This window comes from Heterocephalus glaber, unplaced genomic scaffold (assembly GCF_053883595.1).
Source record: "Heterocephalus glaber isolate CG9 unplaced genomic scaffold, H.glaber_assembly_v1.0 deba00001613, whole genome shotgun sequence".
NCBI lineage: Eukaryota > Metazoa > Chordata > Mammalia > Rodentia > Bathyergidae > Heterocephalus > Heterocephalus glaber.
The window spans coordinates 21,469,459-21,484,904 of NW_028258384.1; the positions used below are offsets into that span (position 1 = coordinate 21,469,459).

The window sequence follows — 15,446 nt, forward strand, 5'->3', positions numbered from 1 at the left end:
TCACACAAATATATGTGTGGATGTTCACAGAAGCTTTACTCACATAAAAACTAGAAACAGCCTAAATGTTCTTCAACAATGAGTTAAATGGTTAAATCAACTGTAGTAAAGCTATACCATGAAGTGCTATTTAGCAATAAATAGGAGCAAACTGTTGATTTATGCAGTAACTTATATGACTCTCTCCAGCAGTATGCTAAGTGAAAAGAGCTTGTGGAAAAGGGTACCTATAATGTGATTCCATATATATGAAATTTTTGAAAGGACAAAACTGCATAGAACTATATGCACACATAACACATACACATAAATATGTGCAGGTAAAACTAGGACATTCTAAATAAGATAGGTGGGCTTATCAATGTCAGTATTCCAGTCTGTGACATTGTAGTATAGATTTGTAAGTCATAATCATTGGGGAAAATAAGGCATCTCTTTGTGTTATTTCTTAAAATTGCATGCATATTTCCATTATCTTCAAATAAAATAAAAAATGGAGATGTAGTAATGTGTTGCTTAACAATATTTTTTAAATAACCAAACAAGGTGGCAGGTTGTATAACTGGTGTAATTGTGAAGAAATGATGTGTTCACATGATATTTGAGATACTTCACAAATGTATATGTGGTACTATCAGAAACTATGTGTGATATCTACTGGTGATTAAGTGGCATGTGATAGTAATACCACTGTAGCCTGTTGCTTACACACCTAACTGAAATAATTACTAAATTACATTAGGGGCCACTGAAAGTAAAGCTGTTGTATTTTCCCTTCAAAATTTATACATTCTTTAGGTTGAGACCCCAGGGTACTCCTGGGTTACATTATATTTATTTACATTTCATTATTTGATATATCTCAAGGATGTCTGTCAAATGAAAGATGAAGATAAGTTTTATGGTTTCTTTCCTCAAGCACTGTGGGTAGTAATATGGGGTCATAAAAATGAAAACAATGATGAGATTCTACCTCATTCCAGAAAGAATGGCTGCTATCATGAAGTCATCCAATAACAAATGCTAGAGGGGCTGTGGGGAAAGAGGAACCCTGCTCCACTGCTGGTGGGAGTGTAGACTGGTGCAACCACTGTGGAAATCAGTATGGAGAGACCTCAAAGAACTAGGACTGGAAGTCTCATTTGACCCAGCTATTCCCCCGCTGGGTATCTTTCCCAAAGAATTAAAAGAATCATACCACAGTGATATATGTGCACCCATGTTCATAGCAGCACAATTCGTGATAGCTACAACTTGGAAACAGCCCAAATGCCCATCAACTGGAGACTGGATAAAGAAAATGTGGGGTTTTTTAAATAAAATGCAGTACTACTCACCATCAAAAATGAGAAATTAGAGACATTTATAGCTAAATGGATGCACATTGAGGTGATACTCTTAAGTGAAATAAATAGGACACACATGTGTAAATACCAAATAGATTCTCTAGTATGAGAAACTGAAAGTGTAAATAAGGACGAAAAGGTATAATAGGTAATGTGAAATAGGAAGAAAATGGGCAAAGGGGAAGGGGAAGTGGGAGGGGTAGGGGAAAGGAAAGAAGGGAATGGAATTAATATGAGAATATGAAAAAATGGAAACAAAGTCTTTGTAAATAGGGAGGGATGGAGGGGTTGAAGGGAGGCCAGGGAAAGGGGGAAGAATAAGAAACAAGAGAGATTATGTAAAGATGCAAATTTCCAATTATGAATGTAATTATATTGTATACCTAAAATGTACCAATAAAATAAAAATTTAAAAAAATGTTAATGCATACTTTTTGGTTTAAAGATTTACTTGGTGTCATTCATCCATGTGGACATTGCTCACCATAATTACTTAATATTAAAAGGTAATTATTGATAGATTTAAAGATAAAATAGTTTATATATTGTTTTACATGAAAGAGAAACATGTCAGACTGATTGCTTATTATCCAGATAGACTTATATTGAGCATCATTAACTATTTTAACTTGCTTTCACTAACAATCATTAATGGTCATTTAGCCTTTTAGTGTTGGTGTCTCTGAGGTTGTCTAGGTCAAATGTAGTACTGTTTTATAAGAAATGAAGTTTAGTGTTTTTAAATAATCATTCTGCTTTAAAATATTACCTTTTTAATTTCAATTAATGTTAAATTTAAAGATTATTGACTTTTACCTGAGTATTTCATATTATTAGATAGTAATTTCCTTTATATGCTATAAGTTAAATATATGTTTCACAACAAAAGAAACAAGATGGCCACTGGATTTAAATATATGTGTATAATTTCTTTGCATACTTGGCATTTCTAATAGCACATGTACTCAAATAATAATTTAAGCATTTGTTCTCTGATGCTTTTAAATTCTATAATATGATGGTAAAATGGTTAACTGACATTTAATATACTGAAGCTTCAATAACTAAAGAGCAAATGATTTTGTCATCAAAGCCCTTATAGGTACTATTATTTTATTAAACATTTCAGCTAATCACATTTATTTACATTTATCACATCCTTTTGGGGTAAAGCATTATATATAATCTGATGGTTCTACATCCCTGTGAAAAAATATTTTTTTCTTCCTGACCTAGAATTTTGGATATGTTCTTTTATTTTGCGTATTACTTCAATCCTCTGAAAGGACCCTTATTAAATACAGTGTTTCCTGATAGACTTTCAAAAATGGGAAGGGGACCAACAGATGGAGAAAGGGGGATTGTGGAGGCGAGAAGGGGAAGTAAAAAGAATTAGGGCATACTGTGTACTTGTACCAACTCCCTGTGATGAACAAAATCATTATGTACTGAAAACATGTATTAATACAATTTTAATAAATTAAAACAGCATTTCCTACAATGGGAAACAACATTATGTGGCTTTATCTCATGATAGTAATTTCCTGTATACATTTTTTACATACTTCAATTGATAATACGTAGCGTATTTTACTCTACATTTTCTGTGCAAAATCCGTACAAGTTAGATACAAAATTATTTGAAATATTTTAATAAATTTAAGATATTTTGTATTTTTTGATAACTAAATTAGGTAACTAATACTTTCCTTTCAAGAGATGTTTTTCTGGGAAAAATATATGCCATCCAAAGGTTCAGTAACATATTCAGAGTTATATAGCTTATGAAATACATCATTATCAAAATAAATAGGCAGATTAACTTAGGGCACTTATGTTGTTTCTTTTTCCTACTTGAACTCAAGGAACTGATGATGAGGAAAATGACTTTTCAATTTCTTATGCTTTAAAATTTACACTTATACCTGGGTGTGGTAGCACAGGCCTGTAATCCCAGCACTCAGGAGGATCACTGCAAGTTCGAGGACAGCCTATGCAACATAGTGAGTTGAAGGCCAGTCTCAACTGCATAGTGAGACCTTGTCTCAATCCCCTCTCCAAAAAAAAAAAAAAAACAAGTAAAAATAAAATTTACAGTTACACTAGCATTTTAAAGAACAAATCTGTCTTTTATAGATATAATTCTAAATTTGTTAATAACATTGCATCTTTAGAGAAATACAGTGATGGATAAGAAACTCATTTGATTATCATAAATGTTGAAAATTGACTACATCAGATTTTATAAAACCTATCCATGATAGTAATAATGTTATTGTTTACATGACAATATTGTCTTTCTATTTGAAGATGACACCAATGATAGTAATTGGTATCTGTAGGGACAATGTACCTGAAACTATCTGTGTACAATCAATAGTTCCATCCATTATATGTAGCAAGATACCTTTACAACTGAGAAGTATGAGGCCTGTTCTTTTTTTTTTTTTTTTTTTGGTACCGGGGATTGAACTCTGGACCTTGCGCTTTCGAGGCAGGCTCCGGAACCACTGAGCTAAATCCCCGGCCTCTAGGCCTGTTCTTAAGTTATATCTGTTTTAACGTTAAAGAATGAAAAATGATGCCCAGACTAAGTCAGTCCAAACTCAGAAATGGTTATCTCCACTGCAAAGTAAAGAAAAATTATTTTTAAGAATATTGCTGTCTGGTTTTATTTTATTTTTTGGGGGGTACCGGGGGTTGAAGTCGAGTCCTTGTGCTTGCAAGGCAGGTGGCAGAACCACTGAGCTAAATCCCCGGCCCCTGTCTAGTTTTAATATTAACATTTCATACCAGAGTAAGGAGAAAATGTGACTGTTAAACTGACTAAAAGTACGTTTTATTTCTTTGTTTACTGTTTTGAATAATACAAGCACAGTATCTCCATCCTAATTATTTTCAAATTAAGGAAAGACTTCAAATTAGGAAAGTTTTTTTGTTCACCTAGCTTTGGAGTAGCAGGATATATGCTAATTGCTAACTTTGTCTGCATTATTTTTTAAAGATCAAATGGGCACCATGGTAATCTTTATTAATCTCATACAGAGCAGCTAATTAAAATTTTCATTATTATCCATCTATTATCTAGTTGTTTCCTTTGTTTGGTATCAGAACAGGCTGTTAATAATAAGCCATTCTTGTATTACATCCCCATTAAGTATAGAGAAATTTATTTTAATCTGTTGCACTGTTTTGTTTTTAGGTGACTTCTTTAATGTTATGCTGTACCACACTGATTATGTTGAAGACAGTTTGATATTTTGTAATAGAGATTTTAGAATTAAATACTTGTTGCTCCATTTTTTTTTCAATATTGGTGAAAGGGAGCATATGGTAGATAAAAAGGAGTGACCTAAGGACCAGAATATTTGTGTTTTTGTCCTTTAACCTTACGAATTATGTGAGCTTGGCAATCACGTGTATTCTTTATTTTTGTAATGAATATATTAGAAAAGCTGATCTTCAGGGGTGGGCCTATCCTTAATATGCTACCATTTTTACATAATTTTCAAATAGGAAATTATGTTAAAACCCCAAAGTTCTTTTATGCTTGCCAAAAGGTATTGGTTCTCTAAAGTTATATTTTCTGTCTTGCTCTGTTGGATTTTCTGATTTCATTCTTTACAACAACAAAGTATCCTAAATCATATAATTTAAACTTGTTTCTGAGACTTGGGTGGGAAGTGAGCTCCAAGGTGATGGGCTGGCCAGTGTCCATAAATAGTATCTCAGCCATGACTATACACCTTAATTAAACTAATCCTATGGAAGTCAATTAGAAAAAAAAAGAGAAAGTAATATTTTCTGTGTCTCTGAGTATACACATGAAATGCTTGTTTTAGGTACTTTATGTACATTGCCTTAATCTTCATAACAAACATGATGGCAGGGATGGGGATTTAGCTCAGTGGTTCTGCCACCTGCCTCACAAGCGCAAGGTCCTGAGTTCAATCCCCAGTACCAAAACAAAACAAAACATGATGGCTAGGTGTTTCTTGCCCCTAGGTCATAGATGAGCAAATAGGTTTATAGAGATTAGTTAATAACTTAATGAACAATTACTAGAAACTAAGTGGGCTGTGATTCTGAGCTGTCCCCAGCAGGCTATATAGTATCTTAGTTTGTCTCTTTTGTACTCAGCATCACTGAACATATTATAACTGAAAGTCTCAGAATGTATAATATTCTGAAGCAAAGCTATACTAAGCTTCGAAGTCATACCATGTTGAAACTCATCTGTCATTCACACGTTTATTTCCCTCCCTTTCTCTCTCCCTCTCTCCTTGCCTTTTCTCCTAGAAATATGTATTAAATGTTTACTGTAGACCAAATGCTTTCTTATGAGCTGTGAACCCAGTGGTGAGTAAGGCAGGTAATATCCCTGTCTCAAAAAGCTTGTGTTCTAATGAGGAAGACACAGTAAACAACTTAATTATTAAACAAGATAAACTTACACAAAGCTACTACTATAATTGAAATCTAAAATGTCATGATAAGAGAAGATTTTTGAGTTGAGATGTAAACGATGGGAGGAAGTAATGGAGTGATTCTGCTGAGTCTTCCAAGCAGAGAAAATGACAAAATACAAAGCTCTATATACAGGCCTCCAGGGGAGGGTCAGTAGGGATTGTTTAATCTATTAATTAAGAAAATAAGTTTGAGAATTGTATGAAAGTAGAATGTGACTCTGGACTTACAAACTTTTAATTTCTTACACTAGTAGTCTTCAGAGTGGTGCAGCAGTAAATAGTTCCATTAATTGTTACTGATGGACTTTACATTCTTGTAGAAAACAAGTTGAGCAAAAATAAAAGTATAATTTCAAATTATACTATAAATGTTTACCTGCTGTTACTACTTGTGGAATAAGACATAAGTAGATTGATGATAGGAATATAGAAATAATTTCAAATAGATGTTTTATTTACAATGCTATTTATCTGGTGATTCATTTATAAACTTCTTTAATATCTACTGTATCTCCTAACAACACAAGAAAAACCAAGTTAGTGGTCATTACACAAAATATGGGAACTAAACTGTAATTATTATGGAGAAATTAAATAAAAGCACTCGGGCAGATTCAGATACTGTGTCAGATACTTGGTATACATGAAGTTTCTAGTATAGAATGAGAAAGATACAAATGACCTTTACCACAATATCTTAAGTGCTATAATAGTGATAATAATGATAGTTCTATAGGTAAATAGAATACCCTTATATGTTATAAGCCTTTATGAGACTTTTTTTTTTTGATACCGGGGATCAAATTCAGGACCTTGTGCTTGTGAGGCAGGTGCGGTGCCACTGAGCTAAATCACTGGCCCCTTTATCAGACTTTTATCATTTATTATTTAAAGGAATTTTAATTCAGAAATTAAGAATGATAGATATTGTGGTTCATTAGTCACTTTCCCATTGCTAAGACAAAAAGTACCTGATATACACAACTTAAGGAAGAAAAGGTACATTTTAGCTCTTGATTTCAGAGGATTCAGTCCATGCATGGTTGGCTGGTGCTAAGGCAGAAATGGCATGACAAAAGGGCATAGTGGAGGAAAGCTATTCAACCTATGGTAGCCAGGAAGCAGGGAGACAGTGCAGAACCAGAATGAGTGATATACCCTTCAAAAGTTTGGCCCTAGTGACCACGTGGATGAATACAGTGCTCCCATGATCCAGTCACCTTCCAAAAGCTGTACCTCTTTTTACAGGAGACTTTTGGGAGACATTTGAGATCTAAATCATAACAGGGGGAATTTGTAATTAAAAGTCAAATAGTATTAAATTTAGGAAATTCATACCTCATTATTAACATATTGTTTTAAAAATATTCCCATCCTCTAATGATACAACTTTTTCCTTGGATTCTTAGCAGAAACTGACTGTTATTTGTATCACCTTGGAAAAAGGGACTCAACCTAGAGTCTTAATTCAGGAGAATATATCTGTAGTGAAGAAGAAATTATGATTGGGTTTGTTTAGCATGTGAAAATAAGAATTATTAGCATAGTGAATGTGTTGATGGTGTTTTCCTCCCATTCTTTTCTCTGAACTACATATATACTTACAGGGAGGTGATGAAGTTAAGGAGCTATGGTGAGATAATAAGTTCTAGAAATAACCCCTTGTATATTAGAAATTTAAAAACTCATTGCTGTCAGATAAATGTATTTAATGACTTAAAAAATTACAACATAGAAGTAACAAGAAGGAATAGTTGTGAATTAGTGAATGCTTTACACTGATTTGATTAGCATGCTAATTGAAGAATATCTTGTTTTACATTTTAATAATCATTTTCACTTGTTTTGTGATATGGTCATACTCTGATACCTTTCAACAGATTTAGGTCATGTATAATATTTAACATTACATTTTGTTTTGTGCATTCTGTGGAACTGAAGGTAAATATGTTAACTAGGAAAATGAGTAAGATGATTTTTTAAAATATTCATTCTCTAGGTTAAAGAGGAGTAGTTAATATTAATCTTAATGCCTGGATTGTAAGTTTAAGTACCCTTGTCAATGACATTTTATGCAATTTGAGTCTGTATTTTATTCAGTTCATGAGCACTAGCAGTGTAATTTTCTTTTAAATGTGGGTAAAGAGAACACAATTTTACCATTCAATTCTATGATCAAGAAATTTATGTGCCTAGCATTCTGCACAAATATTACATAGTAAAATACTTATATTCTAGGTATTATTTTACTTTAAAGTTTTTTTAAAACTTTGTCTAAACTGGTATCTTATTTATTTTATAGGGTGGGCTGAAAAACAGCAAACATGAATGCACCCTGTCTTCACAAGAATATGTTCATGAATTGCGATCTGGTATTTCAGATGAGAAACTTCTTAACTGCCTAGAATCCCTGAGGGTTTCTTTAACCAGTAATCCTGTCAGGTAGGTGATTCTTATCATTTTGGTATGATTCATACAATTGGTGCTATACATAATTGAGAATAGAGTCAGTTATCTTATTTTAACTTCAAGATTTTCTGACTAGGAGTCTGATATTAGCTGATAGAACAGCAATGTTTGTCAGGTTGTAAACATTTAAAATATGTTTAGTTAACTTGATTTTTAAAATGTGTAATTTTAAAGAATACAGATATTACATGAATATTTAATTTCTCTTTGATTGTATTAGGCCAGAAGTTATATATCCAGTTTCACATGGAAATCTATTTATGTACTCAGATAATTATTATTAGATATTTATTTATAAAATAAGTATATTGGTTCTCTACTTTTATTTTTTTTTAATTTGAGAGGTATATATTATTTCATATTTTATATAATTTTTAGATATATTATTCATATATTTTTCTAATTTTGAGATGGCAAACACTAAATTATTTCAACCAGTAAAAGAAATGAGACAGAGATCATTAATAAACTTCTTAAAACTACACAGTTAAGCTATTACTTAAAACTACACAGTTAAGCTATTACGTGACTATATTACAAAGGAATGTAAAGGAGAAGGTTACTTCCTAGTAATAGATTCCAATAACTGTTCCTTGATTAAGCATAAAATGACTTCAAATTAATAACACCCCAAATAAATTTTTTACTAAAGAAAAATAGATCTTTCAGTGTACTAGCAAAACACTCTAAGATCTACTCAATTGCTACAACATTAACTTTATGATGATGATGATGACGACGACGACAGGGTTTTGCTATGTATTTCAGGCTGGTTTTGAACTCACTATGTAGCCCAGGCTGGCCTCAAACTCACTGCTATCCTCCTGCCTCAGCTTCCTAAGTTTTGGGATTACAGGTGTGTGCCACCACTCTCTACCAACATCAAGTTTAGAATTTACTAGATAAGTTTATATATAAAAAAATCATATAGTGATTTTATTCATGTTTTTCCTAATATGTAATAGATTTAAATCTTGTACATTTTTTGACTGGAACACACAACCTTGAAAATAATTTAGAGTTTACTCCTTCAGTTTGCATTTTATGTATAAATTTTAAAATGCCATATTATTTATATATAATTGTACATTTAGCAAAATAAGTGGAAAGTTATAATTTTGTAACAAAAAAATTAAGTTATATGTGACTTACTTTGAAATATAATAATTGTTCAAAGGTGGCTGTTTTTTCATTTCTTTCCCAATGCTTCTAGTTTTAATGATTTGAGAAAAGTATGTGAGTTCTTTTAGAACAGTAACAACAGTATATCCCATGACCCACCCCAATATAATCTATAACACCCTACCATAGTGCTGAGGACTTATGTGTTTCAAAAATGTCTTTCGGTACCGTACGTTGATTGAATGATTGAGTAAATAAATCTTGAAGAAGTGACTGGAAGAAATTGTACCACTTAGGAATGAAGGGGGAGACTAGTACGGATTTTAAGTAGTGAAAATGCATTTTTGTAAAGATGGCGGGAAAGGGTTGAAATTATACGTGGTACCTTTAATTATACGTGGGGCTGTGGTTGCAGCACAGCAACAAAGGATTATGGGATCAGCTGACAATTTGACAGGTTTTGATTGGGTGGAGGCCACTACTTTCTGGTATCTGATTGGTTCTACTGGTATCAAGAAGCGGACTGTGTCGTCAAACACTTGGCATTCCATTTTTGCCGGAGCTATGAGGTAACTTGTGCATCGGCCTGCAGAGTCAAACCCCACCTCTTCCTCTGCTTAAGCTGAGCCTTAAGATGAAAAAGAGTGAGTTTGGGAGCTATGGCAAGATCTCTGCTTCAGATGAGGCTAGTGGGAGGAGCAATAACCAGCTGCCTAAGGGAGGCACAAGTACTGTGACCAAGATCGCAAGACCAAGGTCCCGAATCCAGATCATTACACCTTGTTGTATAAGCCAGCTGCTCACCTCCACTCTGGTTGACAACGTGTTCAAAATTAGGGGTTTTGAGGTTTCCCAGATCTCCATTGTGAGGATAATCCGGCAAGCAGAGAGGGCTCCAAACTATATTCTTTACAAAATTGATGACATGACCTCTAAGCCAATTGAGGCCTGCCAGAGGCTTGGCAGAGATAAAGCCAAGCAGGGGATGACTCCACTGCCAGTCGGAGTCTATGCCAAAGTGTTCGGTGTTCTCACAAGCTCCACAGGAGCAAAGAGTCTTGAGGTATTGAAAATTCGTGTCCTTGAGGACATGAACGAATTCACCACGCATATTCTGGAAGTAGTTAATTCACACATGATGTTGGATAGAGCGCACCAAGAGTCCACTGAGGAAAGTATGCCTGTGGCCCCGTCAGAAATGGATAACACTGCTGGGGTTCATGACCAGTGTCAATTTAAATTCTTCCTGAAGGAAGTGCTGCGATTGATTCAAGAGTGTCCCCTATTGGAAGGGAAAAGTGTCCATGAGCTGCAGACTGAGATCTGCACGAGTGTCAAAGACATCAAGCAAGCAATTGATCATCTGACCATTGAGGGCCATATTTATTCTACTGTGGATGAGGAGCATTTTAAATTTGCTGGTTAGAGCAGTGAAAACAACTTTTCATTTTCTGAAGATCTTTGTGAATAATTTTGACCTGTTGACTTTTACGAAGTAGGATTTTTCAACAAAAATCTCAATTGGCATCCTCTGACAACTTTTCTAACTGCCTTGAACTTCTCTGGTTTTCTAACTTGAAGCTCAGAGGGAGATGGTGATAGATAAATTGACTGGAGTTTGTGGGATTTATCAGCAAGATAATGAAAACATTCGACAAAAGATGAATTTGGGAAAGAAAAACTACAGAAAAAAATAGAATTTATTATTGTGGGGGTGTTTCCTTTACTGAAATCTCTGCATATTTAAAAAAAAAAAACCCTAGATGTACTCAGAGAGCTAGCCAAGAGAGAAAAAAAAGGCTTATGTTTTACTTGTTTTTACACTAGTCTTATTTTTCATGTTTGGATTTAACTTTTCATAATCATATTAGTATTTCTTCCTAAATATAGTAATTGGTTAATTAAAATTTTCTAAAAATAGTAGCTCATGACTTCAAATGCAGTTGAAGCTTTGAATGATTTGCTATTACCATAGATTTATGTTTTCTTCAAGTAAGATTACACTGTATTTAAATCATTTTTGTTGAGTTATCTTTAAATTCATTTTTCTTAAAATGTGTTGTTTCTCTAAGTTTGATATGTTGGTGTATTATCTGTATTGTTATATGCTCAGTTTTATGTAAAATAGTAGTTTACTTAGAAGTTAGGCAAATAAAAGATCATTATATGAATATGAAACTTTGTAAGTTTAACAGAAATTTATTCAAATGTTTTATTACAGTTATTTTGAAAATTGTAACTTTCCTTTGTAATTTTTTTCTAAGTACATTTGAATATTTTATGTTCTTGAGGATTAGTGGTTTTCTGTATCCAGAATAAAATTTTTCTATTCTCTACATAATACCAGTAGCATGTTATATCTTAGTATTAATATTTTAGTGTACATTAAATTATGTGAGGCTTAAATCAATAACCATTAGAGTAAGCTCTCAGTTACATATATAGTATCTCTCTAAGTTCTAGTTTGTTAATGTTACAAGGAGGAAAAAATGAGAATATTTTGGAATATATATATCTATTTAGGCAATTGTGGGTGTGTTTATGCACCTGTGTGTGTGTGTGTGTGTGTATACGTTCAGTCCAGTAGAAGAGAAGAATATCACTTGTCTTAATTGGGCTACAAAAAGAAGGCACAAAAAACCCCAGATAATCCCTTACATATATACCATTGTCAGTAATCTGTACTACCAAGAAAACTATTACAGATAGGCCTCTTGTTGCCAGTCCTTTTGAAAACTGGCCACCAGTACTGAAGATTAAATTTAGAGCTTTCACACTGAGGTATATCTCTAGCCTCTTTTGTAAACTTTTTGAGACAGGGCCTCACTAAGTTGCTAAATTGCCATGCCTGATTCAAACTTGCTGTCTTTCTGCTTCAGTCTTCCAGACTGCTAGGATTATGAGCACATGCTATCACACACAAATGTTACTATTTTATGGATGAGGAATTTGAGTTTCAGAGAGGTTAATTTGCTTTATTATAAGGTTATGTGTCTAGTCATTGTTAGCATTCCAACACAGGCCATATTTCTTTTCACCCTGGGCCCTTAAGAGCTATTTTGCACTGCCTCACAATAAGGAAAGTCTATTACAATATTCTCCTTTTACTCTTGTCATATACTAAATATTTTGACTTTCTTTCATTAAAACTTGTTTGACTTGAATAAAAAAAACTATGAGAGACTGCTGCAGACAGGCAGGTCTGCGCACACCCTACCCAGGTCGCGAGTCTCGTGAAACATGCCGAATCAGTCCGCGCCCCAGGATTAAAGATCTAAATATTAAAATAGAAACGCTGAACCAGTTGGAACAGAGGTTAGGTAGAACCCTTGAAGACATCGGTGTAGGAAAAGATTTTATGAACAAAACCTCAGTTGCCCGTGAACTAGCACAAACAATCAACAAGTGGGATCTCTTCTTATTAAAAGGCTTCTGCACAGCAAGAGAAACCACTAGCAGTGTAAAGAGACAACCCACAATGTGGGAAAAAATCTTCACCTGCTCTTCCTCAGACGAAGGTCTACTATCTCAAATATATAAAGAAGTTAAAAAGATCAGACCTCCCAAATATAAAGACCCAATCCAAAAATGGACATCTGAAATGAATAGACATTTCTCAGACAAAGAAGTAGAAATAGCAAATAAATACATGAAAAAATGTTCAACATCACTGGTCATTCGAGAGATGCCAATGAAAACAATGCTGAGATTCCACTTCAGTCCAGAAAGAATGGCTGCTATCATGAAATCAACCAATAACAAATGCTGGCTGGGCTGTGGGGAAAGAGGAACCCTGCTCCACTGCTGGTGGGAGTGTAGACTGGGGCAAGCACTGTGGAAATCAGTATGGAGATACCTCAAAGAACTAAAACTGGAAGTCTCATTTGACCCCGCTATTCCACTGCTGGGGATCTTCCCCAAAGAATTAAAAGAATCAAACCACAGTGATATATGTGCATCCATGTTCATAGCAGCACAGTTTGTGATACCTGAAACTTGGAAACAACCCTAATGCCCATCAACTGGAGACTGGATAAAAAAAATGTGTTTTTTTTTTATAAAATGGAGTACTACTCAGCCATCAAAAATGAGAAATTAGAGACATTTATAGCTAAATGGATGCACATTGAGGCGATAGTCTTAAGTGAAATAAATGGGACACACATGTATAAATACCGAATAGTTTCTCTGGTGTGAGAAACTGAAAGTGTAAATAAGGACTAAATGTATAATAGGTAATGTGAAATAGGAAGAAAAGGGGCAAAGGGGAAGGAAGTGGGAGGGCTAGGGGAAAGGATAGAAGGGAATGGGATTAATATGAGAAAATGGAAAGATAGGAACAAAATCTTTGTAAATAGGGAGGACTGGAGGGATTGAAGGGAGGGCTGGGCAAGGGTGAAAACCAAGAACCAAGAGAGACTATGTAAAGGTGCAAATTTCCAATGATGAATGTCATTATGTTGTATACCTAAAATGTACCAATGATTAGAATGAATAATCAATAATGTAAAATAGGAAGAAAAGGTCCAAAGGGGTAGCGGTAGTGAGAGGGACAGGGGAAAGGAAAGAAGGGAAAGGAAAAATGCTGAGAAATGGACAAAATGGAAATAAAGTCTTTGTAAATAGGGAAGGGTGGAGGGGGTGAAGGGAGGACTAGGAATGGGGAAAAAATAAGAACCAAGATGCATTATGTAAAGGTACAATTCCCAATGAGAAATGTAATTGTGTTGTATACCTACAATGTACCAATAAAAGAATTTAACAAAACAAACCAAAAAGCACTATGAAACTTTTTAACAAAAAATGAAAAATATAAAAATAATTTTGTCCCCATCCATTAGCTTAACAAGTAATATTTACTTTTTTTGTAGTTATGGAAATGTTAGTTGTGTAGCTCAGTTTAATTTTTCTTAGGAGTTCTGTAACAATCACCACAAACTGGGTGCTTTAAATAAGAACAATTGATCTCTCACAGTTTAGGTAGCCAAAAGTCTGAATCAAGATGGAGTCAGGAAATTTCTTCCAGAGACTCCAGGATACGGGTCTTTCTTCACTTCTTCCAGCCATCTCAGTTGTCTTTTATAAGGACACTCTAATTGGATTTGGGGCCTACCTACATCTAGTATAAATGTTATCTCAATTCTTATCTCAACAATATCTACAAAGACCATGTTCCAAATGAAGTTGTATTCTGAGTGGACAGTATTCAACCCACTGCAGTTATGCAAAGGAACAATGCCCTCAAAATCACTGAAATAACAAAATTAAGATAATTCTGGCCAGGTATTATAGTATTACTATATCAGAATAATAAAAAAGTACAATTATTTATATTTATCTTCTTTAATGAAATAAAATTTTATTGACTTTCCCCTTATAAAACAAAATTTTCTGTCAAACTAGATCTTGAGAGGTAGCTTGTTACATTTATAGTTACAGTGCAATGCCAGTCTTATGATCTAATCTCTAATCATTGATCACTATCTGGTGACCTTGATTGAGTCCATACATCTCTTTGGGCCTCAGTTTCTCCATATGTAAATGCAATCAAAATCTTGTAGCTATAAACTCTTCTTTTTTATATTCTCTTTTACTTGTTTCAATCCCATTATCTTTGTAACTGGAATAAGATTAGTGTTTAGAAATTATTTTGAAGAGTGTGAAAAATGTTCCTCTGTAAGGTTAGAGAGCTTCCTAGCATCCTATTTTTTTTATATTTATAAGTATATTTAGTCAATCTGACAGATATTTATAATTTCCTTTAAATAGTGAAGAAAGCAGTTTCTAAAATACTGTTGCATAACTATTTTTCAAAATTTACATCCATTAGTACCAAGGCATTTATCCTCTCATGGGTGATTTCCTGTTTTACTATAATTTTATCTGGTTTCTTTTTCTTTAGCCACTACTAAAAGAAAACTTATGTAAGTGTATATACACACATGTATTAATAATACTTACTATATATTCTCAAAGCACCATCATTTCAGAATATTAAAGTCATCAATTTCAAATTCATATGGTATTTAATAATTCCAGT

At 33.7% G+C, this 15,446-nt stretch overlaps 2 protein-coding genes across 8 annotated transcripts in view; both read left to right on the forward strand.

Annotated features, from left to right (window-relative positions):
* Window positions 1-15,446, forward strand: part of Diaph2 (diaphanous related formin 2) — a 979,330-nt gene that overhangs the window by 211,847 nt on the left and 752,037 nt on the right. For 6 of the 7 annotated variants that reach the window (XM_087196779.1, XM_021247648.2, XM_087196782.1 and 3 more), the window contains one exon: window positions 8,118-8,257. The exons of the other annotated variant lie outside the window; for it this stretch is intronic. In XM_087196779.1, coding sequence (XP_087052905.1) covers window positions 8,118-8,257 — 140 coding nt within the window. The remainder of the gene's footprint in view (window positions 1-8,117; window positions 8,258-15,446) is intronic. 7 annotated transcript variants of the gene reach the window in all.
* On the forward strand, window positions 8,619-13,669 carry Rpa4 (replication protein A4). The gene has a single exon (XM_087196783.1). The coding sequence runs from the start codon at window positions 10,041-10,043 to the stop codon at window positions 10,830-10,832; it is 792 nt and encodes a 263-aa protein (XP_087052909.1). The 5' UTR covers window positions 8,619-10,040; the 3' UTR covers window positions 10,833-13,669.